At 43.4% G+C, this 27,464-nt stretch overlaps 1 protein-coding gene across 1 annotated transcript in view; it reads left to right on the plus strand.

Annotated features, from left to right (window-relative positions):
- Nucleotides 1-27,464, plus strand: part of NCK2 (NCK adaptor protein 2) — a 129,406-nt gene that overhangs the window by 89,146 nt on the left and 12,796 nt on the right. The window contains exons 3-4 of the mRNA XM_049784425.1: nt 6,314-6,555; nt 23,618-24,357. Of these exons, the coding sequence (XP_049640382.1) occupies nt 6,330-6,555; nt 23,618-24,357 (966 nt within the window). The 5' untranslated portion in view covers nt 6,314-6,329. The remainder of the gene's footprint in view (nt 1-6,313; nt 6,556-23,617; nt 24,358-27,464) is intronic.

The following is a 27,464-nucleotide window of genomic DNA, read 5'->3' on the forward strand; positions in this document are numbered from 1 at the left end:
TAAGGCAAGTGCTCTTTATTGAACCACATCTCTGGCCCCAGGATTGGCACTTTATAAACCTGTTCTTGTCAACAGCAAGTCAAAGTGGTTAGCAATTGGTAATCCTTGCACTGCCCCTCTGAGGAAGTCAGCACATGGATCATCACCTTGGCATGGATTATTACTCGTTTTTCCCTTATCTTCGAGCTTCCTTTTAGATTGGGTGTCTGTAGCTCAGGTGCCTGTTGTCTGTCAATTGAGGCCTCTGAGCACTCAGGAGTGAGCAGATCATTTGGATAATAGGAAAGTGGCTAGGAAGCTGCTGCAGGTGTGCAGAATGGCATCTGGGGGTGAAAGGGACAACTTAAATGAGGGAGACTGGGTCACTCCTGTCCCCGGGGCTTGAATAACAAGACAGCAGCCACTGAATCAGCCAGCAGAAAGTTTGCTGCCGAGTTGGTGGTCAGTGTATTCCAACTGGAGGAAGTGAAGATTCCCTGGGATGCAGCCCCTACCTGCCTTTCATTTATATAAAGCTGACAGGATTTTCATTTATGGCTGATGTTTTCTCGATTTTCTTTCATGTGTGTTCACTGTGTCAGCTCAGCCAGTGTGCTCTGAGCTTTCTTCCCACATTCCCTAGAGACCCATGTTACCTGTGTCATGAAGGGGCAGAGACTAAAGCTGCTTCTCAGGGTTTCACCCAGTGTCAGTGCTCCAGGAAACCCCGCTAATATGTTATAGCATCTGTGGTCCAAACAGCTAGGTCAGAATTGTCATTTCAGAGGGAGCTGAGGCTTACCAGAGGCTCAGCAGCTTTGGCTACCAACTCCTGATACATCAAGGCCAAAGGGCTCGGCTTGGTCTCTGAGAATATTGTGACCATTTTGCGTGCTGTAAGAAAACTGGCCACTATGAGGAAAATATAACTCAGCTATAATCTAGAACGATACAATTGCAGGACTGGTTTTGGAAAGAAAGAAGGGTCCTAGGAAAAGACGGATGTTATTTTAGGAGTTAGCGAAACACTTGAGCCAAGAAGGTTTTTATAGCTGTTCTGGTCTTTTTTTTTTTTTTACCTTTTGAATCTTCTCCCACCTGTGACTCAAGCAAGCATCTAAGCTCATTAGAATCTCTGAAAGTGCTTTTTTCAACTCAGGATGAATTAACAAATGCTGTTCTAGAATCATTACATGGCATACAGACCCAACTATATAATGTCAGATGTATGCTCTTCTCTCAGTTGACTAGAGCAATGTGATCAGCTGTTAATTAAGACAAAAATTAGATTCTCTTGATTGCCTGAAGTGACAAATGAGAATTCTTTGATTCTGGCCTCCACGTGTCTGTTTTAAGGTAAATCAGGACACCATCTCAGATTTTAAATTTCACGAGTCAGCGAGTAAGAATGCATTTTTTTTTCTTTCAGATTTTCTTCCCATGGGAATCTTCCATGTTAGAAATTTAAGTTATTTTCTTATGTCTGATTGTGTTAAGACTCTTGATTAATCTGTAGTTATTGTACTACACGTCCTGGCAAAATACTCTTTATTTCTTGAAAATATTCTGTGCTTTTGTTGGTATCTCTAGAAAATATTTTCTTGTAAGAACTGCAGGTAAAACCTGATATGTCCCTGTTGGGGATCCTTTCAGAGGAATCCTCTGCTAGTCTTGCTATTTGCAGATGAAAAAAAGATCAGAAGTTTTCAGGAATGCTGATTGATGGAGGAGCCTCTTACTGTGACATTGAAATTTCCTAGAACAGACAATACCCAGAAACTGGTATCTGTTCACTTTAATTAATTTCTTCACCCACAGTACTAGGTATCAAACTGGTGCCCTCACATTTGCAAGGCAGAACCCATTACCAACAGAACTCTCTAGGCCCTTTATATTTAATTTAATTTGTTTGCGATACTGGGGTTGAACTCTAGTTTTATGAAGGCAAAGCATGTGCCTTACTTTACATCACATTCTTGGTCCTACTTCTTATTTTAAATCCCCTAACTCAGGGGTCTCAAACTCGTGGCCCGCTGGCCGCAAAGGGCCCTCCGTACTAACATTTTGTGGCGCTGCCCTAGAGGAATCTTTTTTTGTTTTGTTTTGTTTTGTTTTAGTTGTTTGGGTCATACCCCCAATGTTCAAGGCTTACTACTGACTTTACACTCAAGGATCATCCCGACTTTGCCTCCTGCAGCCCCCAGGTAAATTGAGTTTGAGACCTCTGCATTTTTCACTCCTCTGCCCAGTATGTGTTTGTCTCTTCCATGAGCTTCTTGCTTGAGTAGTCTGGAGTGCCTGCTCTCCTGCCCATATGGCCAGCAGAAATGCTGTTGGTTCTCTTCTCACCCAGATCCCTAATACCGGCCTCTGGCTCAGCTACAGGCTGCTTAGCTGGTGGTCACCCAGAGTCACCTTCATTACTGCCTTTACTTTTTCACCTTCTATGTGAGTGCCCTCTCTGAGCTCCTTGAGGGTAGAACCTTGTAATATATAGCAGGGACCCTGTATTTGCTGTTCATGGCCAGAATTTCACACCTGAAACAAGCTGAATGGTTGCTGACTCTAGAGGACTATACTTCCAATCTGGTCTCCTTGCAGATAAGTTTATCTGCTGAGGGTTAAAAGTGATCAAGTCTAGTTATGGGTTGATTCTCTTTCACTCTCTTTATTTTCTTATTCCAGAAATGGAAGTGCTCAGGGGTTGGTTGACAAGAAGCTGTACCTGCATACTACAGGTGGTTAGTCAGAATTGCTACTATTGACTGATCTGAGAGTTATCTAGGAGTGAGCCAGTTGTTGATTGATGGACTCCGGGAATGAGGGCAGGTGAGGTGGGTTTTGGATTAGTTGCTTTCTTGAATCTTTTGTATTGATAGGAAGCTATTTTTATTTATGTGTACAAATTTTATTTGGAAAACTTCGATTTCCTGTAATTTTTAAAGGTCCAATTTTCTAAGAGCACCATAACATGAGTATAGAGCATCTTAAGCTCCCTTTTCTTTTTGTATTCTCTATACAAAAACATAAAATCACTTTTTAGTTTAGAGATATACAAATAATAATAATCTGGTTTGGTCATATAGTTTAAATTTCCTTAGGGTTAGGGTAAGGAAAGGAGGGGACCACCTCTAGTGGTGCTTAGGGGACTCTTAAGCTCTGTGTTCAGGGGTCTTTTCTGGCAATACTAGGTAGGAGGGAGGCATGTAGTATTGTGGAAGAATCTACTGCAGTCAACCACATGCTGGACAAACTATCTCCCTGACCCCAACCCTTTTGCCTGTAGAGAGCAAAATGGTCCACAGTTGAAATCAGGTTTATGTATACTCTTATCCTCTTAGATCTTATACACATTACACATGTGGTATATTAGACATTTCCTCCTTCTCAAGTTTGTGGTCTCCAGAATTGGAAACTAATGAATGAAAGTGAAGAGTTTCTTTAGTGACTGCTAGAAACTGTCATGTTATTTCGAATTGTTAGTCCCCTCTGTGGTGCTGAAGGCACCGTATGAAAGAACAAAGCCTCTGTCACAGAGGAAGAAGATGGGAGCTGTCTTTCAATCAAACTAGTTTTTGAATTTTGAGGAAACTTCTAAACAATTAAAGAACTGAGTAACAGACTTTTAATATCCATCATCTACCTTAGAAATACTGATCCATTTAAGAAATATAGAGCTGTTTATTTACTTTCTCTTTTTCAGGCAAAACCACGTAACTTGAACTAGCTAACCCTGCCCCCACTTACAGGGGGAAATAAGGGAGGCATCAAGACCAAACTGATGCAAGACTACTAAGTAGTAGGATAGATACAGAGGGGACCACATATTCTAGCCGCCCTGAGGGTGAGGGAAGAGGAAATGGGAGGTAGGACAAAAACGGAGGGTTAGGGAGGACAATTTGGGGATGGGAAGCCCCCCTGATTTTATGTAAATATGTACCTAAAATATTATTGTCAACAATATGTAAGCCACTATGATCAAAATAAAAATTATATTAAAAAAAAAAGAAGAGTTGAGAAAAAAAAATAATAAAAAAAAGAAATATAGAGCTAATAGCCATATTCCTTTCAATTCACCTAGGTATGTTTTTTTTGGTTATTACTTACAGTGTTTTACAAAAAAATTATACAGCCCTAAAAATCCTCTGCCAACTTTACTCTCTTGCTTCTCCTGACAACCACTGATTAATTTATTTTGCTATTTTCATAATTTGTTTCTTCCAGAATGTCATATAGTTTAATGGAAATTATCAAAGGATCCTTCATGACACAAAAGAGCACTAAGGCAGTCTCTGTTCTGGAGGACTGTTTACAAAGAGAGAAACCGAGTTCACTTCTGAGTACAAAGAGGACAAGTGAGAATTTATGTCTTGTGAGCAGGAGGGGGTTAGATGAGTAGGAAATTACTGAAGAACATCATAGATGGAGGATACCAGGTGTGGAAAGTCTGCCTAAACTAATCTTAAAAATTTGTTTTTGTGGGGGCCGGAGAAATAGCATGGAGGTAAGGCGTTTGCCTTTCATGCAGGAGGTCATTGGTTCGAATCCCGGCGCCCCATATGGTCCCCCGTGCCTGCCAGGAGCAATTTCTGAGCCTGGAGCCAGGAATAACCCCTGAGCACTGCCGGGTGTGACCCAAAAACCAAAAAAAAAAAAAAATTTGTTTTTGTGGGATTTTTTTTTTTTTTTAAGTGTGAACCAAGTGAGCAGACATCACCTGGGAGAAGGTAGAGGATGCTGACAGTTTGGCAAGATACTTGTTAAAATTGGGAGTGCACAAACAGGGCCGTCTGGGGCTGCTGGTGGACATGGCTCAGACACAAATTCTCTGAAAATCCAGATCAACTTTGTCCATGATGTCTCGTTTTATATCAGTATCAAATATTTCTCTGTACCCATGTCTTCTCCCCTAATATTAACCTCCTACATAACCAGGTTAACTTGGTAAAAATGTTGCTGGAAAGGGCACAGGAGACAGAGCAGTAGTAAAGTGGGTAAGGTGCTTGTTTCGCACGCTGCCAACCCAAGTTTAATCCCTGATACTAATAGTGCATATGCACTTCAAGCTCTGTCATAAGTGATCTCTGAGCACAGAGCCAGAACTTCTGATCACCATGAGGTGTGGCCCTAAAAACCAAAATATAAAAATTAATGAATAAATGGTTGCTATAAACCCCACAGGAAGGGCTTTTGGGCTCTTGCTGACCCCAGGTCTGAACTTTCTGGTCTGAGAAACAAAGTTGGCAAACAGATGAAAGAAGTTCTGATCTGCTGAATGATGCTAGAAACAGGCAAGAAAGGAAACACATAGTGTTTCAAAACAGGCACCTAATATATGACAAGAATGCATTGAGTCTGGAATCCTCCCCTCAGAGGAGTCTACTACTGACACTGTGACAGTGTTTGTTATTCATGCTTGGAGCTGTATTTGGGGGTGAGTTTCCTCTCTGACAGAGTCTATGTAAGTGTTTGCTTGGCTTCCAGCTCTGTGTGTTGTTGAAGTGAATCTATAGGTTGTGGACCCTGTGCTTCCTTTTCCTTTATGGTCTAGCAACCTTGGAGGAGAGAAGAATATGAAGCAGTCATTTGAACCTAAAAAGGAACTTTATATGGACATACACACATTCGTGAACAATTTCTGCTCATTGATTGTTCGGTTGTTTCTACACCTACTCTCTTAGGCCTTTAAAAGATCTCCTCGATGAAGTGCAGTCAGGAATGGGAGGGGTGTGCCCAGAAATGACTCTTAGACCAGTGTAACTTCAGATCTATCCTTCAGCACTGCTTCTACCATAGAGATTACAATAGTTCCTTATTCTTCAGCATGATTTTAGTCACATCATTGTTTTCAGTCATCTCCTTTTCTATTTTAGGATTCAAACCAGGGTACTACCTTGCACTGGCATTTTATTTATTTTAATTTAAATTGATAGGAACAATTAGATTGTTGTGTTTATTTCATGTTCATAGAATTTAGCCTACCCTGAGAAATTGTACGTTAAATGTGTCAGCCACAAGGAGTCAGTTTTTCTTAATCAGGTGAACACAGTTTTAATGCTGTCTTAAAGAACTTTCTGAACAATTTTCTTCTTGGCAGGTACATGCAGAATTCCCAGGGCAGAAAGTTAAGATCTGTGTTTTTAGGTTGCTATTTCTAAACAGAATACAAGATTTTGTTGAAAGAAGGTCATCTTAAGGTTGAGCATCTCAAGACCCGGGAGAAAACTGGTTGTGGTAAAAGCTGTCAGTGTGCAATTTTGCAATTTTTCAAGTAGATGCAAAGGCTGTCATGTCTATGTCTCTGATAAGCTTTCCCCAAATGTTTTGCTGGCAGAAGGACTCCATGAAAGATGACAGAAGAAGTGATTGTTATAGCCAAGTGGGACTACACAGCCCAGCAAGATCAGGAGCTGGACATCAAGAAGAATGAGCGTCTGTGGCTGCTGGATGACTCCAAGACATGGTGGCGGGTGAGGAATGCAGCCAACAGGACGGGCTATGTGCCATCCAACTACGTGGAGAGGAAGAACAGCCTCAAGAAGGGTTCCCTAGTAAAAAACCTGAAGGACACACTGGGTAAGTGCCCTACAGTCCTAAGCTACCTTTTAGCTGAGTACCTGTACCCTTCAAATGTCTCATTTATGGAGTTGCGATTTAGTTTAATTTTTTTAAAGACCTGTGTTAAATACTGACTTATATTGAGTTGTCTTTTTAAAAAATTATTTCTAAAAATTAAATCAAACTGGAAAAATTCCATAATTATCATTATCTAGAGATTATGGAGTTTGTGGACTTAAGTGTGTTGATGCTATGTTGGGTCCTGGTGCATTTATCCATCTCTTGACATTGATGTTCCAGATTTTCCTGAGATGAATCGACACCAACAAAAATAGCAGCTACTCTTCTTGTGTTGTTTTGTGAAAAAGTTCCTTTCACAGATTCTTGAGAAGCTAGGAAAAAGCACAGTGAACTGGAATGACTTTTTTTCCTTTTCCCTCTCTCTTAACCATTTCAGAGCTGGGTTCTGTACAGTGTTAGCTGTGAGCAAGCACTGGCACATGAGGGGTCACTGGCCATGATTGTGTCAGCCCATTCTCTCACTTCCTTCCCACATGCCTCTCTCCCTGGTCTGGATGTGGACAAGGCCACTTTGAAAAGTTGCCTTATTTTGCTTTCATATCCCATCAGACTTACTTTTAGTAGTTACTGCTTAAGAAAAAAATCATTTATTTATCTGAGGAAATAATTGTGGGGAAAGTAACTGAACTGAGCTGTCATTTATAAAATGTTGCCTTTATGAAGATAGTGTTATTACGGTCTATGAAGATAAAATGAGTTTTACTTGAAACTGCTGGTTTCACTTGGGAATTTGAGAGAGAGATATGATTTTCACCTATATTAATTTACTTCATTTATTTTTTTCTTTTTATTCTAAGATTGGTTCTTCCATTGGGTCGAGGGGGAAGGATAGAGAGAAAGATTAAAAAACCAAGAAGAAGAATTAACAGATTAACAGATATGGTTGTCGCTAATGGTTCATTTTTCATTCTGCAGTGTTGAAAAGTCAACTTGTTCTCTCTGTCCATGCCTTCATTAATTGAATTGCATTGTTGTGTTTGTGGATTCAGTTCTTCTATGATTAAAGAGAGAAGTAAGACTTAGTTCTGTGTATGAGCCATAAAAGTCACCAACTGTTGTGGACTCAGAGCCTCATATAGGAATTGCCATTTTCCACACATAGGCCCAAGCTTTCCCTACTGTAGTGTCATCCTTCTCGTCTCCAAAAGTGTCCTTTGAAGGAAATGTGACTCTCACTGTAGTAAGGTAATGAATAAATTAAAGATTTATAGGGGGGCCCGAGCAATAGTACAGCAGGTCAGGCATTTACCTTACACATGGCTGGCCCACTTTCTATCCCTGATATCCCATATGGTCCCCAGAGTCAGCCAGGAGTGATTCCTGAGTGCAGAGCTAGGAATAATCCCTGGGCATTGCCAGATATGACTCCAAATCAAAACAGATACACTTTTAAGAGTGCATTAGGCTTTATTGTATTTTCATTTATTATATTTTATCTTCTCTATTCTAATGGTACCATCTGGGGAAAGGTTTTAAAGATTATTGAGCTTACTGTCTTTACTTATTAAAAAATAAATAGTTGGTTGTCTGCCCTCACCAATGCTCAAGGCCTGCACACCATCACAAAGCCATACTCTAATTCTTTGGATTTTCCTTCCATATCTCTTGAGGAGAGGTCAGAGCCCTCAAAACTGTTGGCTACATCTTAGACCTGTTGTTTGGATTTTCATGACCATGCCCACATGGCTGTGTACTCTCAGAGACTGAGACAACTCAGGCAGCCACCCCTCCTCATGCTGGGTGTTGGGCTGCCACCCGCCCCAACAGATGGGTGCCATCTCTCCTGGAACACATTTGTGTCTCGAGTCAGCCCATTCCATTTTTGGAAAACACAGATTGTTAGAAAGCTCTTCCTTAAATAGAGCCAAAGTTTGCATTGCTTTAACTTTCTCCCCGGGTCCTCCTTCCTTCTGGCCCAGGAGCAGAGCTGAGAGCAGCGCACTTCCATCTACAACCCCAGCCCTCTGCACCATTGGACACACAGGCATGGCCTTGGAAAGGTTCACATCTTGCATAATGCACTCCAGGAGATATAAACAAGATGGGATTCAAGCAGCCATATGAGTATCAGTTAAATTCGTGGTCTGAACCAATTTTTCTCAATCTTTCTCTAACTGTGGCTCTCTTCCAACCTTGTTTCCTTCCTGCTGCCCCCTAACCCCATCTGTTGGTTGGTCCCCTAGTCTCATACTATGACCTCCCCTTGGAATATATTTTGGGCTCATAAGGGTCCACGTGAACCTTGAGAAGGACTAGTCTAAAGGGTCTTGGGGATCAGTATTCCCATCAACAAGGAGAACTGCCCCATTGTGTGGCTGGATTCATTGTATTTATTATGCACTCCTGCACTTTGTTTTTGAAGTGAGAGCTTGTCATCTCCACAAGAGGTTGATGCTGCCCTCTGAGTACAGAAAAGAGGAATGGGTACCCTGACATGAAACAGTCACTGGGGACACATGTTTATCCTTAGCCACACTGGGCCAGGTGGTTGTCTGAGAAAGAAACTGAGAGAACTTTTTGCAGCTCCTCCTGTTCTCCCAGTAGCCTGCATTTAGTTACAGACATTGAAGTCTGCTAAGAAGTTTGTGGCTTCCTGTTTACATGGTCATCACCAGTGGGAACCACACAATTATTTAAAATAAAAATCTCATGCAGCCAGAAATAATCATCTCTACCAAAGGAGGGAAAACAACCTCCACACCACCATCAGGTCTAACTTAGAACAAGTACTCATAGAATCAGGCAATTTTCCCTGCAGTAGATATCAGCCTTTTTGAGCCTTGTAAGATTTCCCTGGTGAAGTAAAACAGAACGAGACTTCCCAGCCAGGTCAGTGTTGGAATGTGTAAGTGCCTCTGACTGCAAATAATTCACTCAGTAGAGATCTGTCCTGTTTGCTGAGATTCATTTGCTGCAGTGAGGTTTGGTGGTGGATTCAGTTTAATCACATGCAAAATGTTGTTCGAGTAAGTTCTAGAGACAAAAAGATCTGTTCGAAAAAAGATTGACCTTTTTTTTTGCTTTAATAATTTATAATTGAGTGAAACAATATGACTCTTATTTGCACACATGCAAAACATATGTCTGAACTCTCCTCTCTGGTCATGCATAGCCAGAGAGCTTCTGCTGGATAACATGGGGGTAGTGGAGCATCTCTTTTCCAGCAGAGCCTGGAAAGGCTGGAAGTGACTCTGAAATTGCTGCTGGACTTGTAAAATCATTCAGTTTAGTTGTTCAAAGCTCTGTGCCCAATCTTCCAAGATAAGGAATGTGCTCCCAGAGAGTTATTTTGCAGAGGTTTTCCTTTTGGCGGCCAAGGACTAATGTTACTCTTTTGGTATCATTTATTGGATAGCAGTTAGAATCCATCAGAGCCCAGTGGCTAATTCTCTTCTCAGAGCTTCATGTAGGTCAAGGCACAGACTTGGCTTCTTGGAGGGAGAGCTACGATGTCCATTGCTAAGCACCCCGAACCCCTAAGGTATCTGGAGCCAGAAATGAACTGGCTCCTGTAGCAACTGTCCCAGGGTAACCACACCTGAGACTAATTACAGACTTTCTGATATCAGCATCCCCCATCCCCTCCTTTCAATTTAGCAACTATAAACTAGCCAAATTGTACTATCTGAGCTGAGTTTTTATATAGGCAAAAACGGTGGTTCAGGTGGACGTAACCCAATCAGTGCTCTGAGGTGTTTCATTGCCAGGATGGACTTAGGAGTGGCTGAACTTTTTTCCTTAGTGCTTGTCAAAGGTATGGGGCAGAAGCCCACAGAGTTCAAGCTCAGACATGGATTATGACTAGGCAGGAGGAGGGCCTTTTTATGGAAATAATCAGTTATTGGGGTGAGAGGACCCCATGTTGGCAGCTCCCTCTAAGAAAACTCAGGGGAAATAATGTTCTTGGCTCTGTTCTGTACATTAAAACCCACGGGCAGAGTGGTTTGGAGATTGTCCCGGACCATAAAGTTGGCTGATTGCAGAGTCCTAACTTATACTCTCCCACTCCATCTGCCCATTTATGGCTTTTCTGGTGGAACAGTGCTTTGAATTAGGCTTAGACTTTTCAGAGATCACAGCATCACTGTGGATCTGCTGAGTTTGCCCAGAAGGCCCTATGATTCCTGCAGTCAGGGGCTGGGGCTCCCTGCTAGTCCAGCAGCCCCTATGCTTCAGCTGCTCTCAAATATACACCACAGGCAGCCAAGCAGGCTGATGCCACCAGAGCAGCCCAGTTAGGAACCCCAGACTTCCTGCTGGTGAATGGACTGTAAGCAGAGATCTTTTCCCCTTGACTGCCTCCTTGTATCAGATATTCTACTGGGGACCTACTTTTCATTTTATTTAATTTTGTGGTAATCCTAAGAAAGAAATGGGGATATCTTTTTTTATATTTTAGCATGAAGAATATGAAACTTGAATGTTAAGTGACATGCTCAACAATATGGCTTAAGGAATTTTTTAAATATATTTATTTATTGGTTTTGGTGTCATACTTGTCAGTTCTCAAGAATCATGCCTGGTGGGGCTCCTGGGGACCTCTATGTGGTGGCTGGAATCGAACCCAGGTAATTTACAAGAAAGGTCTATTCTTTACCAATCGGACATTCTACTTGGTTTAGAATTTAAACCAGGTCTGCCTGCCTTCTGCTTCTGTTAATGTTGGGGGTTTTACATCAATCCCTTGGAATTGGGAGTTTAGATTGAGGAAGGGGCATTGATAACTCATAAAATAAACCTCACTAACAATGAATTGAGCCCTCTCCCCAAAGCACTGTTGCCACTCCATTGCTGGTATCTGACTTTTGTAGATTGATCCCACTCCCCACCCACCAGCCTTGAAAGATGTGCTTCTGGGTAACTGCTTGGTCCATCATGTGGAGGCACCACTCTTTGAAGTGCCTCTGAAGTGGAGTCATGGGAAGATGCTTCTCTTCTGGCAGTGGTTTTCCTTCAGCAGCTGTGTGATCAGCAGATGGGCTGCACCTCTGCCTCAGGCCTATGAGCTCAGCTGTCTCGACCATTTGTTTTCTCCCTGTGTCAGTTTGCCAGGTGCTCTCAGGAGTATATTCTCTCAGATGGGCCTATAGTTTATAAAGTGTTCTTTAAAACGTTTTTCAATGTAATTTATTATTTTTACTATTGAGTTTGGGGTTTCACCCAGTTGTGCTTAGGGCTTATTCCTGGCTCTTTATTTAGGGATGACTCCTGGCAAGCTCAAGGGGACCATATGGGTGTTGGGGATCAAACCAGGGTTGGCTGTTTGCAAGGCAAATGCCCTTCCTGTTGTCCTATTGCTCAGGCCCCAATATAAAATGCCCTTTAAAAGCAAATTAGTCTTATCTGTGATCAACTTGTCCAGAAAGATTTATTCTTTAAATATTTTAAATCACTTTTAAGTGATACCAGGATTTGCAATACTGATCATTATAATCTGATGTATACATCATTCCAATACCACGCCCATTACCAAAGAGCCTATAGATAAATTCACCAGTTCCAATGATTTTGGCCAATTGTTGTTCCTTTACTATATTTCTTTATATCCTACATATAACAAAAGCTGTTTTTCTTTTCACTGTATTGTGGAGGTGTACATCCACATTTATCATGTACATCCATATATATCATGAGTAAACCTAAACTGAAATTCAACAAAATTCAGTAAATAGATAAAAAAAAAAACTATACCTTTTGCTAGGTATAAATTTAAAAAGCAGTAGTATGAATAGCTTTATACTAATGCATTTTAAATAGACAATTTAGTAAGAACAAGGAAAAGAGAGTTAAAATGTTTAGGGTAACTCTAAATGGGTTATAAAAGTATATTTTATCTTGGGGGCTGGTGCTCTGGTGCAAAGGGCAAGGCGTCTGCCTTGCCCATGCTAGCCTAGGACGGACCATGGTTCGATCCCCTGGCATCCCATATGCCACAGCCAGGAGAGATTTCTGAGGGCATAGCCTGTGTGTCACCGGGTGTGGCCCTGAAACTAAAAAAAAAAAAAAAAAAGAAAAAGTATATCTTATCTTAAAAAGGGAATATTGATCTTTGTTAGAAGATATTATAGCTAATGCATTATGTATATTAATAAGTAAAAGATTGTGATAAAGATCTATATAGATGTTACAGAATCACCTGAACAAACATAGTATATTTAGTATAAACATTAGCTCGTTGGAAAAGCATAAAGCCCTTAGCAAGCTAGGAGTAACCAGACCTTTCTTAGTCTAGTGGAGCCCAAAAGCCCAAAGTCCCATGAACATTTAATGAAGCTTCATTAATGCTTCTTAACTGGTTCTGAAGTCATGGGTACCCTAAGTTGGTCTTTAGCATTTCTGTTATTTTCCCAAGAATACACATACATAGAACATATTGAACCTGAGCAGCACTCCCTAGGGGGCACCTCGGTGTAGGTATCACAGTGCAGTGAATCCAGAAACTCTAGATGTTTCCTCCAAGTATTCAATCCCAGCACACTAGAAAAAAAAGATCCCAAGTGGGTTTTGTCTCCCGCTTGTTGGCCCATCACTGGTCAGGATGCTCTCTGTGTCTTCTTCATTTTATAAACCATGTAAGAGGAGAAGCTGGTTGCTTGGGTGCAATTGCATTTCTGGATTGGATGTTCGTACAAAATAGGGAAATTACTGTAGGAAAGTACTCTCCTACAAAAACCAGCTCTCCATGACATTTCCTCATGGAAAGTTTGTAGTTAACAAATAAAAAATTTAAGATATCTCGGTTTCGTTATGAGTGTTTACTTTAAACTAGCAAATTGTCCCCTCTTTGCTCTATTGAATCGGGGATTCTGAAATCTCCATCTTCACCATTGCCATATCTTTTGTATAATCCTCAGATATGAGCACAGACTGAGTAGAATGTATCATAATTCTGAAATCCCTTAGAAATCTGCTTGTAAGATTGTTCATAGTAGAAATGACCTGCCAAACATGTTGTTCACATAATATGGAAGCAGTTACTCTAATTGTGGAACCAACTACCCATAATAAACTTGGATTTGTTTTTGTATATCATGAACGTCCAAGTATTTAAAATAGAAAACGTAAAACAACTCACAACAGATCAGTAGGAGGATAATTAAAGAACCAATAGAGACAGATTGTCAAGGAGGAAGCTGATGGGGGAAGAGCCAGGAGAACCCCTAGGAATGAGGCAGTGTAGTCCAAGACCTCAGAAGAATCAGGTGTGCTCTTGTATTTGGGTGCACTGGGCCCAGTTGCTCTTGGCATCCAGTCATTAGGGGGGACTCATTGGGTCCTTAGAACAGAGCAGAAAGCCAGGTGAGGTACTTCCCAGTAACTGGCATCTCAGTTGTTTACAGCTGTTCTGCTCTTGGAGTGGCTTTTCCTGATCAGTTACCAAGCTGGAGTCAGGTGGTGTTGAAGACCATCATGTCCCCCACCCTGTTTGTCACTGGAGGACCCAGATGGCACTATCCCCTCATAAGACCCCTGCTCTGCTCTGTACACCAGTGTGTTGGATGGGTGGGGTGGGCATTCTCTGTGCATCAGCCTGCATTTCTATCTGAAATGTTGGTCTAGAGGAGGGTCCTAGGATTGGTTCTTTCCAGCTATTGGCATTTTCTTCAGGTCTCACTTGTCCCCTCTGCTGAGTTGCTCTGTTCTTGGAACCCTGGGTTTCCCTCAATCTGGGAATATCCAAGAGGGAGCCTCTGTGAGTTGGTTCAGAGATAGAAATCAGATCCATAGTACACACACTCAGCACCATGTGTAACCACTGAGCCACACGCCTAACCCACAGAACAGCCTTTATGGCCTGTCTGTGGTCCCTTGTGAAAGCTGTGTGACCCTGAATCTGCTGTTTTTTCACCGAGCTTCTGCATTTGTGGGTTTTTTAAGAGAATTGCAGTGGTTTGTGTGATTTGTACCATAGTCAAGTGAATATTTTAAGCAGGGCCTGAAAATGAGTCATGAAAAAATCAAATGGTCAGTGCACTTACGTGACTCATCTAAGTTGGTTCAATCTAAGTGTTTAGCATGATATGCCAGAGAAAGCCCTATTGTGACAGAAGTTGATGATATGGCACCAAAAAAGAACACTGGATCCTCACAGATCTACGTTGTTGTTTTTAATTACCTAGTATGTCGAGTTAAGCTTAAAAGTGAGCTTTGAAGGCCAGAGGAGAGCAGGCAGAATGTTTTTCTTGCATGCAGCTGGTCTGAGCTCAGTCTTTTGCACTTTATATGGTTCCATTAGTCCAACAGGATGACCCTTGAGCACAGAGCCAAGAGTAAGTCTGGCACTGCTGGGTATGCCCAACTATCATCCCCCTACCCCCATATGGGCTTTGAACACTAAGAAGTTTAGGGTGCTGGATAGAGCCTTAATGATCACTTAGTTTAGAGCTTAGAGATTACTTGCATGAACATAAAAGCTGTAGCCTATCTCCTGGGGCAGGGTTGAGCAGGCCCCTGAGTCCCAGGTGTGCTATTTTCCTAGAATCTGCAGTAGATAGGCCTAGCTCCATTCATCTTGGCACTTGGGACATAGGGAGATGGAGATCTCAAGAGGGCTGCTCTCTAGCTTCAGTGTCACAGCATGTTGCTCTGTGACCCCTTTTGCAACCCCTTCTGTGGAAAAGGTTTTTCATATGCTCTGCAGTCAAGCTCTTCAGTGAATATGTACTCTGGGCCACTTTTCACTACCTTGGAGCCATAGTGTCCATGAACCCAACAATAGGGCTGAGTTAAAAGCTTGCCCTGGAACATTTAAGAAATGAGCGGGGATCCTGGAGGAAGTACCATCAACAGGTTTCTGCACTGAGTCTGGCCTCTGAATTTGCCAGAAAGGTGAACAGTTCTGTCATAGTACAGATCCCAATGGCTGCCTTCATGTGAGCCAAATACTTTCCTTTGTTGGTCCCTTATATGGATTCCCACAGAGACATATTGGTGGATGTGAGAACAAATAGTTGGGGAAGCTGGGCTTGACTTGGGCCTGAGAAAGTTGGTTGAAGTGTAGTTCAGTGACTCACTTGCCCCTGAGACCAAGCAGGCAGGAGCTGGCCTGAGTGTGACAGTACTGTTTGTGAATGACACTTGAAGCCATGCTCCAGAATGTTATCCCTTGTCCTTGTTACTCCTGCGTGATCTTCTCCCAAATTCAAAATTGTGTGTGAATGTATTGGGTCCATATGTTGAGAGGTACTAAGCATGTATTTTAATTAAAAATTATAATCTAACATTTCTGACTTTTTATTGATGCTGTTACCAATTGATGGACAGTTTCATGCTTTGAAGTCTTTCTTTTTCCCTTTCAGTCATATTACTTGCCTGCCTACTCACAAATGAATGGATTTTCCTAATCAGAGGCCTGTGTCCTTGGGCTCATATGACTGTCAGTCATGGGCTGGCATCTCTCCCTTTGAGCTTTCTCCTGGCACATCTGCCCACGGGAGAAAGGACTAGTAGCTGAGCATCAAGATTATGAATCATTTTTGCCCCTCCCTCGTCTCAACCCCTGCTTGTGAGCCTTTTGTGTGGCACACAAAAGATTTATCCCTAGGATCACTCGACCCACTGAGTCTTTCTATGAGATTTCAGAGTTTGGGTGAAAGGTACAAGAAAGGAGGAGAAGTAGAACAAAAATGGTATAACTTATGTTTGACAAATGTACCCTTTGCAAAGGGCTCTGTCCTCAGTGGCTCTGGCTGTGTCCAAGCCATGGCAACAAGGAGGAATTGGAACTGATTAACCAACAGTCATGGGCCAGGCAGAGTCCACAAAAGGGCTGGCCCCGGTCTTCTGCAAGGAGTCGAAGATAATGCGGGGAGGATGGCAAGTGTGTGGGTAGGTGTAGGGGCCGTGTGTCCTGGGAAAGAATATCTTTCTTACTCTTTCTTGCTGCCACAACCTTCTGGGTTACAGAACTTGAACACAGTTGCCAGTCTGCAGGCACAGAATGCATGGAAACCTTTTCACCCGCCTAGGTTTTACTGGTCCTCAGGTGTCAGATAGTTGCAGAATGTTCTAGATCTAGATGAACCTGTTTTACCATGAAGGAGAGGCCCTCAAGGAGTTTGTTCGTTAATGGTTTGTATTTTGTCAGTGAGTCTGCTACCCCACTGGCCCTACTGCCTATGGTCTGGTCAGGGAGATGGACATGGGTGGTTTTTGGTAAGACTTCAGATTTCTGGTCCAGTCTTGAGCTCCATTGTTTCTGGCACCTTCAGACTATCAAATGGCAATATTGTCCCTTGTCATCAGGGCCCCCTACACATGGTGCCATGGTAGCTCCCAGAGACAATAGCAGACTGGAATGTGTTGTGACTGGAGCTAGTGCCACAGGGAACAGTGATGGACTTGCACAGCCTGTGCTCCCTGCACTCTCCATCACAGGCCTCCACACCCGGTCACTATTCCATGTGCCCTTAGCCACACTAGCACAGTGATACAGTTGAACCTCTATGTGACAAAGACAGGTACTGCCTTGCCCAGCTGTGTGACAGGGCTTGTGCTTGAGTCTGTTTAACTTCTGCTTATGTGGAATTAATTGGTTTCTGCAGACTACTTCATCCCTCCTTTCCTCCCTCTCTGCTCATGAAGTTTATCTGGAACTCCAGGCTAAAGCCATCCACCAACTACAGTGAATGTCCTCCTAAGCCTGTCCCAAACAAACCTGCTACTCTCCAGGAAATTGAGATTCTATCTGTATCATCATTCAATCCAAGGTCCATGCAGTTCAGTGGCACTGATTTCTCAAAAATGTGCTCTCCTGGGGCAGTCTTAACTGGAGTTTCTAGGATTTGGCAACTGTGTGCATTAGCGACCCCTCTACTACCTCCCACTTTACTTCTGAGTTGACCCAAACTATCACTGCACTCTTTAACCAGCACAATAAAACACTTTTTCCAGTGTGGTTCAACTATGTGGCACATTTAAGGAGGTGGGATAGAAAAGAAGACTAAAGGAAGGGGAGTAGTTTTAGTTTTCTTAGATCTCTTAACTGAAATGAGAAAGGCAAGTTAAAAGTCGCCAAAGTGGGGGAAAGGGTGGGGAGGGTTTAACCAGAGGGAAACAGTTGGTTCCTATCATTGGGAAAGGTGAATGATCCAGGGCTTCAGCTCATATCACAAGGATCTTGTGCCCCTCGGGGCCTCCTTCTCCTGAAACTGATTTCTGTTTTACATGATTTGTGGGTACCTCAGAGAGATGGTATCTCCTTGAAAGCCTAGCAGTGGTCCTGGAAGGAGCTTTAACATATAGGTCTGGGTCCTGATCCTAAGAAGAGTGATTAGGGGGTCTTCTGAAGCATGAGAAAATGTTCTGTAATGTTGAACAGATTAAAGAAATCAAGAGAATGGCTACATCCTTTATGGTCACCCTTTCAGAATTCTTTAAATTCAGCCTTATTTTTTTTCCTGCTGATAATATTGAAATAATCAATTTTGGTACTAGCTATTTTATGACTAGTGAATGGGAATTTTAATAGCATATCTAAAAACATAGATACAAATTAGATATACATGTAATTGCTTGAAAGGCTATTAAGAGAAAACCTCAAACATTTCCTAACTTTAATGAAAAGTTACTTTAGGTATTTTTTTTTGAAAAGTTACTTTAGGTATTTTATACTTCAGTCATATCTTGTTATTTCTTCTTAGTATTTAACTATAAACTTTTTTCATGATTTTCATTTGACTTTACTAAAATTCTAACCCTGATGCAGAGAAATTCCACAAATTATTTCTCTTATAACTGTTAATGACATTATATGTATACAGAAATTTTCTCATCAGGTATGGTTTATATTATAAATCTTTGTTTCTTGGGAGGGGCATAATCAGCAGTGCTCAGGGCTTACTCCTGGCTCCATGCTCAGGGATAGTCTCTGGAGGTACTTAGATAACTGTACGTAGTACCCAGGGATGGAACTTAGGTAGGCTACATACAGGGCACGTGGCCTACAAGCTATTTTATCCCTCTAGCCCTCTGTTACAAATCTTTTTAGTAATCAAAATAAAGTGCTTTTCCCATAGAGCTCCTAAAAACTGGGGTGCATTTTTTTCTCACATTTGACAGTGCTCAGGAGTTTTTCCTGGCTCTGCACTTAGAAAGTACTCATGTTGGGCCGGAGAGATAGCATGGAGGTAGAGCGTTTGCCTTTCATGCAGAAGGTTGATGGTTCGAATCCTGATATCCCATATGGTCCCCCAAGCCTGCCAGGAGTAACCCCTGAGCGCTGCCGGGTGTGACCCCCCCCCAAAAAAGGAAATTACTCACGTTGTTGTTTGGGGGACCATTTGGGGTGCCTCAAATTGAACCTTAGGTGGACTACATACAAAGTCAGAGTCCTGCTTGTTGTACTATCCAGAGGAATGTTTAATCTAAATTAATTAGCTTGAATATATTTCTAACTATCAGACTTGATAGTTTTTGTTGTTTTGGATTTTAATTTTTTACTTTTTGTCTATACTGGATTATGCTCAGGGCCTCCTTCTAGTTCTGCACTAAGGTTTCACTCCTGGTGGTGCTTGGGCCATCATATGTAGTGCCTAGGGATGGAACCCAGGTCATCCACTTGCAAGGCAAATGCCCTAACAGCTGTACTATCTCTCCAAGCACTTGATGTGTCTCCTTAAATCTCCAGAACTTCAGCCTGGAAGATGACAGTTGAAGTCATCTGTGATCACATCTCTGTCTTAAAAAGAGTGTAAAAGATTTTGACTAAAATTGCCAACATTAATAATTTATGACATACCCAGACGTTTATTAGCACTCAGTCTTTATATAAATTGGTATGTAATTTTATTCCAGAAAGTAAAAATGTGTTTATTGTTGTCAATGAAAATAATGTAACTCAGGATCAGAGACCAATAGCATGATATGGGAAAACTGAGGGCTTGTTTTACCTTTGAATGACACAGAGCTGCCTCTGCTTAGAATACTGCCCTCTGCTCAGTTTGGGAAGGTGTGTGTGTTCCCTTTTTCATCCTTTCATGTCAGGGGCACTTCAAGCTGCTCTGGGGTTGGTCTGGGAGGGAACAATGACTCAGAAGCCTTGCACAGATCCCAGATCTATCATAGGCTACCATGTATCCCAGTCCTTCTAACCACCTGCCGTGGCCTAAAGATCAGGCACCCTTTAAGCCCAGCTAGAGCAAAGAGCCTAGGTTGCTGGAGAGAATGTGAGAGCTGACATATGGTATCTTGTGCTGCTGGCTTTCTCTGGACACACCGGGTCCCAGACTAGATGTTGTTTTTGTTTTGTGATCACACCCACTGGTGTTCAAGTCTCACTCCTGGTTCTGTATTTAGAGATCATTCCTGGTGGCACTCTGAGGGATCATCTGGGGTGCTGGGGATCAAACTTGGGTCAACAGCATACAAGGGAAAGCACCTTAACCGTCAACTGATCTTTTAAGATATTTTTTTAGATCATAAAACCCACTTTTATTTTTGGTTAGAGGTTTGAAATAAACAAATATTTTCAGACCTTGTCAGTATCATAATTAAAGTTCTAGCTACTCCTGATTATGTTAAACAGTGCCTTAATATTCTTTTAACCAGCCTTTTCTAGTCCTCCTTTGTTCTTTGTGCAATGATGTTGCAGTTTATACATTATTGAACAAGCTGTCGAAAGTCATTTCTTTGCAAAAAATAAAAAATAATGAGGGACTTTACCTAATACAGCATGGGAAGGATTTTCTACAGTCTACTTTCTAGATATTTATCCATAGTGAGTGGAAACAAAACCCAAATGATCAAAACACAATAAATAAGTAAATACTGTACAGCTGGATTTTATGATTCTTTTGAGCATGGAAAGAAAAGCACCTTATGTGAGAAAAAGCACATCACTGTAGATCTTTCTAGAACATACAGGCACCACCACCACCCCCATCATGGGCATACTCTCACTGGGACGGAAGTGCCCAGATTTCCTGTCTTTAGATGGAATGTCTGGACAGCATATGTGGCTCAACCCACCTGCTTGTGGCAGTCTCTACAGAGTTATATCCCTCAGGACTCTTCATGCAAGTCCTATCCATCCCCAGCATCTCAGTATGACTGTATTTGATATGGAGCCTCTGAAGAAGTAATATTTTGTTTATTTATTTTTTGTTTGTTTATTTTTTCGGGCCACACCCGTTCTATGCTCAGGGGTTACTCCTGGCTAAGTGCTCAGAAATTCCCCCTGGCTTGGGGGGACCATATGGGATGCCGGGGGATTGAACACGGTCCTTCCTTGGCTAGCGCTTGCAAGGTAGACACCTTACCTCTAGTGCCACCTCGCCGGCCCCAAGAGGTGACATTTTAAAATGAGGTCCTTCACATCTCCTCTTATTTTTTTTTGTTGGGGTGCTGGGGATTTGAGATCTTCCATTAGGATGTGCCCAATCCAGTGTGCGCCATGTCCTTGTATAAGGAGCAAATCAGGACGCCGACAGGCACAGATGGGAAAGCCATCTGCAAGCCAAGGAGAGGGGCGTCAGAAGGAGCCGAGTCTCCTATCTGCCAAAATGCTGATCATGAACTTCCAACCTCCCAAACTGTCAGGAAGCATGTTTGTGCTCTTGAAGTTCTTTATTGTGGCAGCCTCACCAGCTAGTCTGGTACTGTTGTCCATGTTTACTGGTAAGGAACTAGCACTAGTGATGAAGTAATTCAGCTGATAGCACCCAGCTCAGATATGTCCACCTGGAGAATTCACCCTGGCTGAATTTTCAGCTGCCCAGCTGACTCCTCCTTAACCCCCACTTACAGCCATCTCCACAACTGTTGACCTCACCTTAGAAGGCAAGGGGCAACTGGTTATCATGTAGAACATTCCTAATTTGAGAGATCAACTTCTGTACAGACTTCAGGTTTCTGGTCCAGCCTTGAGCTCCATTGTTTCTGGCACCTTCAGACTATCAAATGGCAATATCATCCCTTGTCGTCAGGGCCCCCTGCACATGGTGCCATGGTAGCTCCCTGAGACAACAGCAGACTGGAGTGTGCTGTGACTGGAGCTAGTGCCACAGGGAGCAGAGCCTGTGCTCCCTGCTCTCTCCATCCCCAGCTTTTAAAGATAGAATCCAGCGGGTCCCATAAGGATGAAGCTCCTCATATTAATTATTCTGAATGTAAGTACTCACAAAGTAGTGTATTCTTGTGCATCACATATGTGAAGTACCCCTGGCAGTATGTTCTGGAGTCTCAGGGCTAATGTTGCCTTTTCGACTGATCCTGACACCTTTGTGTCCTAATGACTACTCGGGAACCTCTTCATTCCTCTGAAGGTATTTTCTCAAGTAGCTTTGGTTACTCACACAGATTTAGAAAGAGCTGGTAAAAGGTTATATGAAAGTATTGCTTCCTGAAATCTTTTTTTGCTAGTATATACTGTGCTCTGTGTGGGTGCCTGGTATGTGGATCGCTTACTACTCTGGGGTTTTCAGCACCAGCGCCTCTGGTCTGTTTTTCTGTTCATTAGGAAAGTGGCTGAGCAACATGAGGCAGTATCACTGCATAGGTAAAAACCATTCAGTGCTTGAAATCTCAGAGAAGAATTTGCTTCTAAGATGTGGAGGGTCATGTTTTTTTTTTGTTTTGTTTTGTTTTTGTTTTTTGTTTTTTTGCAAAAGCAAGTAGCTTCTTATTTAGAGAGGAAATAAGTTTTTCCTCAGCCCAGCCCTCTAGATGGCTGATATATTTTAATTTCCCCTTGCAAAGAATGGGTCTGTTGTGTCTTTTCTTTTGTAGAAAGAAATTGCTTAAGACAGCAGCTTTTTGCATTGATGCAGTTACTGGAAAACTGCATTTCCCCAACTCATGTCCCTCTACTTGACCATTGCCTTACTCTGTGACTGGGACTGAGTGGGGCCCAGATTCTAGGGAGTAGAATATGCATACTGTGGTACTTGGGCCAGAGAAAGCAATGCCCAGGCTATAGCCTGGCATGATAGTCGTGATGCAGCGATGTCTTCTGATCCACCTGCTGAACAGGGCAGTGGGAACAACAGTAATTTTTAGGACCCCATGGTCTTGGCTCTGTATGGTTTCAGGGCTAATCCAGAGAGATAAAGGGGACCCATTAAAGATTGCTGGTGTCACTTCAGGAGAAAGAGCTACAGAAGCTGCAGGTGAGAAGCTGTGTTAACAGGCTTGTGTTTGTGTTTGAGGCAGAGACCTGGCCCACTCACTTTGCCTTCCTCCAAGGAGTCTCCTTTCTCCAGAAAGGACTGGAATTTTCATCAAGTTGGCAGTGATAGTGTTTGTTTGTTTGTTTTCAGACTTTTTCGTTTCCTCATGCATAGCATGAGTGTTACACATTGTGACAGTACCAAAAGCCATGATACTATGAAACTTCTTTTCATATGATGCACTGAGAGATTTTCTATTTCATGCCTGGAAAATACATCCATGTAGGTATGTGTTCTCATGCACACACAACACACACAATGGTCACAAGTCACTTAATTTCAGGACCCACTGGTGGATTAGGATCATAGTAAGTATGATTCTGCCTTAGGATAAGCATATCTTAACTCTTTCCTTCCTCAATACCTGCCCCAGAAATATCTGCTGTTTTGAGAGAAGAATCACCAGAGGAAGAGAAAACGAGGGGTGTTCAGTGCCTGCTTATCTAGGAAGCCCCCATGCTTTGGGCAGCCCTAGGAGATGTGCTGGGTTGTAGACAGGCTGGGAGAGAGGCTAATGCTTTGTGACAAGTTAGGGCTGGAGGACGGTGATGGGGACAGGGCTGGAAGGCAGGATATGACTTCCTGTTCTGAGCCACACCAGATTTAGAGGAAGAGCGGGTTTGGGGCTGCCTATACCCACTGCTCAGCCCTGGCAGTGGAGAGGTTAGTCTGGGTACGCCTTGTGCCCTGTATTTCCCACTGATGCATTAGTGCTTTAGGGGTGCCTGTTCTGGAAGAGTACTTGCTCCTATTCCATGGTGCTGTCATGCTGGGGCCATGGGAGGGAGCCCCTACACCTCCCCTGCCCTCTGATCCCCGTGTGTCCCTCACAGGCCTTGGGAAGACCCGCAGGAAGACGAGCGCACGCGATGCATCCCCAACGCCCAGCACCGACTCCGAGTTCCCAGCCAACGGTGGTCCCGGCCCCGGCAGCGCTGACCGCATCTACGACCTCAACATCGCAGCTTTGGTCAAGTTTGCCTATGCAGCTGAGCGCGAGGATGAGCTGTCACTGGTCAAGGGCGCACGAGTCACTGTCATGGAGAAATGCAGTGATGGCTGGTGGCGGGGTAGCTGCAATGGCCAGGTGGGCTGGTTCCCGTCCAACTACGTGCTGGAGGAGGTGGACGAGGCCGTGGCAGAACCCCTGGGCTGCCCAGGCCTGCGCCAGGCTACCGTGCTCAGCAACGGGCAGGGTGCCAGGGCACTGCACCTGGTGCAGACGCTGTACCCCTTCAGCTCGGTCACCGACGAGGAGCTCAATTTCGACAAGGGGGAGACCATGGAGGTGATCGAGAAGCCCGAGAACGACCCCGAGTGGTGGCGGTGCAAGAACGCGCGAGGCCAAGTGGGCCTGGTCCCCAAGAACTACGTGGTGGTCCTCAGCGATGCACCCACCCTGCACCCCGTGCTCACGCCACCCATCAGTGTCAGCTACGCAGGTCCTGCCTGCAGTGGGCGCTTCGCGGGCCGGGAATGGTACTACGGCACCATAACGCGACACCAGGCTGAGTGCGCCCTCAACGAGCGAGGCGTGGAGGGTGACTTCCTCGTGAGGGACAGTGAGTCCTCGGTGAGTGCTGTGGGGGGACAGGAGGTGATGGGACAGGAGCCATTGGGGGTGTAAGGGTGGGCCTGGGAGGGACACTGGCAGGGATGGTGTCAGAGAAGGAACAGTGTATCTTGGGAGGTTGCAGAAGAAGAGACAACAGACCTTAAGGTACAGCCAAGAGGGACATTGAGTTCCCCGGGAGTGTTTGGAGGTTGGGAGGAGATAAAGAGATGTAAAGAGAAGAAGAAGGACTAGGAGACACCCAGAGTCCTGGGGAGGCCCCAACCTGCCCACAGTGTGCCTTATACTGGACCATTGGCCCTTGTAGGCAGCTTCAAACTGTAGAGGGCCCTGCAAGTCAGCCAACAGTAGCTGTGGCTTATACTTGTAGTGATGAGCCCCAGCCTCACATTGAACCTGGAAAATCACTCTGACATACTTGAGAGGCCAAGAGGGCCTGGTCTGGTGGTTGGGCTACTTTCCTGTAGATGTTTCTGCATTGATGGAGGTGAATGAGATGCGTCTTATATTCACGGCTTGCTTGGCCTCTCTATTGAAGCCACCCTCTTCTTTATTCTACAGACACAAAAATCTTCTTTCCTCAGCTCCTGTCCTGTTAGTCACCTTTTCGGGTCTTGCCTGGAGGGGCACCAGGTTTCTGATGCTGCTTTTTTGTGTGTTTGGTTGGTTTTTCTCTTTAAACAGCATAATATCCAGCTCTTCTTGGCTGCTTCCCACAGCACTTTCATCTCCAAGGAGCTTTCAGATCTCTGAGGACTGAAATTGAAAAAAGAAAAGCAGTCCTCCCAAGAGATAGCTTTGTATGTGTGAGCAGAAGGGAGGTATGAGGTCACTTGGCCTACAGCAGATCCAGTCCCAACACCAGAGATTTTTGTTTGGTGGTGGCTCAGCTCCTCTAAAAGAATTGGGCTGGAATCTTCCAGGTCTCTTTTTCTGACCCATGATCCACAGAATGCCAAACCCTGCTTTTAGTGTTTGCACGTATTTTTGCTTCATACTCAATCCTGCTGGTGAGAATTTACCATTTCCATATAATAGATGGGTCCAGAAAACTGAATAAGAATAATATAGTCCATAAAGTATAATTTTGATTATTTGAGCTTAAAGAGACTTCCTTGTAAGGAGGTGCCTGGGTAAGCTCACAGTGCTCCACTTGTTATTCTTTGGGTCTAGGGGGCAGAGGAGAAAATCCTGGGAAAGAGGGTAGATGAGTGTAGCGCTCTCTAGCTTGCTGAGCTTGCAAAGACCTGCGGCTTTTCTATGGGTGAGCATGTTTGTTGTGGAAGACCACGTCATTTCAGAGAGTAAGAATGAGCAAGCCATGCCCATCTTGTCAGGGTTCCATCATGGAATGTAAGTAAGTTCTATTGTTTTCTTTGTCTCATCTGCCTGCCAAGCATTTTTCTCCAAAATAATTGAAACATTGCCTATATTTTATTTGAAATATTGCCTGGAGTCTATAAGCTGAGGAACTGCATGCTAATAGTCTTCTAGTTCCTTTAATTTTAGGGCTATGGGTACAGAAGGGGATTTTCCTTGGTCCCAGCCCTGTGAACTTAACTGTGTACAGGGTGTTTCCCCTGATATTTGTGAGCCTGTTTATTGCTGTAGAGATTCTATCTTGTGTAGTTGCTCTTCCCTAAGAGTAGAGCCAGGCTTGGCTGCTGCTTCTACTGGTGACCACACCTATCTCAGGAGAACCTGCTGTTGTTGAGTAGGCCAGTGGAAATGTGCTAGGTGTTGATAGGTATTGATTTGTCCTTTCTCACCGCCCACCACCGCATCCCTGCCATCATCTCCCAACTTTTTTCCACTCCTCTTCTGCTGTTTCCCATTCCCTTTGGCCTTTCTAATATGAGAGAGTGGCTTGCTAAGCCTTCCCATGAAATGATCAGCTAGCAGCCCTCAGCAGGGTAGCAGAGCTTGGCTGATAGGCTCGCTTGTGCTTCCTCAGGATCCAGGGGCATCTTGTTTAATTTCCTTTCCTTTCTTTCCATCTTTAGACCTTTGCCTTTACTTTGACAGGATGCCTGATTTCTAAATACATTTCATTGGAGTGCATCTTATAGATGGGCATCACTTTTTAAATATCCGGAGTGATTCCGATAGGAATGAACAGGCCTCATGCTCAATAACATTTGCATTTAAGAATACTTAATGTGGGGAGCGACAGCACAGTGGGTGGGGTATTTGTCTTGCACGCAGCTGACCTGGGTTTGATCCCCAGCGTGCCATATGGTACCCCAAACCTGCCAGTAGTCATTTCTGAGTGCAGAGCCAAGAGTAACTCGTAAGTGCCATTGAGTGTAACCCATAAACCAAATACATATTAAAAATAAAAAGAATATATAATTATTTTCTGCTTCAAATATAAACACATATGGCCAATTCTGAGTACAAGGAAATTTTTGCTTTTGGGAGTGAGAGATGCACATCTCAGAAAACACAAACAATGACCTTGTCATGTCCTGGGAGAGATCCAGTCAAGGATGTGCAAGTATTTCTGAGATTTTTCACCTCTGCCTTTTCTGTCAGTGAATGAATAAACAAACAAGCAGGACTGTTTAACTTTCTCTGTTCCTGAATCTTTTTTGGAGGGGGCCACACCCAGCAATGCTCAGGAGTTATTCCTGGCTCTGTGCTCAGAAATTTTCCCTGGCAGGCACGGGGAACCATATGAAATGCCGGGAATTGAACTACCACCCATCCTGGGTTGGCCACGTGCAAGGCAAATGCTTTACTGCTGTGCTCTCTCTCTGGCCCTTTGTTCCTGAATCTTAATCTCTATCATTGTTCTTCAAGAGCCCTTTGCTCTCCTCATCTGAGCAATGGGTATCTGATCTGACTGTCCATTACCCATCACACCTGAGTAAGCTACATATTGCGTTGGCCTGAGAAAGAGTATATAGCAGGTAAGGCACTTGTCATTCACACTTGTGACCCAGGTTCAAACTCCTGAGCCCTGCCAGTATTAGCCTTACACACTGTTGCATGTGTTGGCCCTCAGACCAAAACAAAACAAAACCCCCAAAAAATCTCCTAATTATTACATTCAATCCTCATACAGCTATTTTATTCTTGATGGCTCACTAAATCTAAGACATTTT

Source organism: Suncus etruscus, chromosome 12 (genome assembly GCF_024139225.1).
Source record: "Suncus etruscus isolate mSunEtr1 chromosome 12, mSunEtr1.pri.cur, whole genome shotgun sequence".
NCBI lineage: Eukaryota > Metazoa > Chordata > Mammalia > Eulipotyphla > Soricidae > Suncus > Suncus etruscus.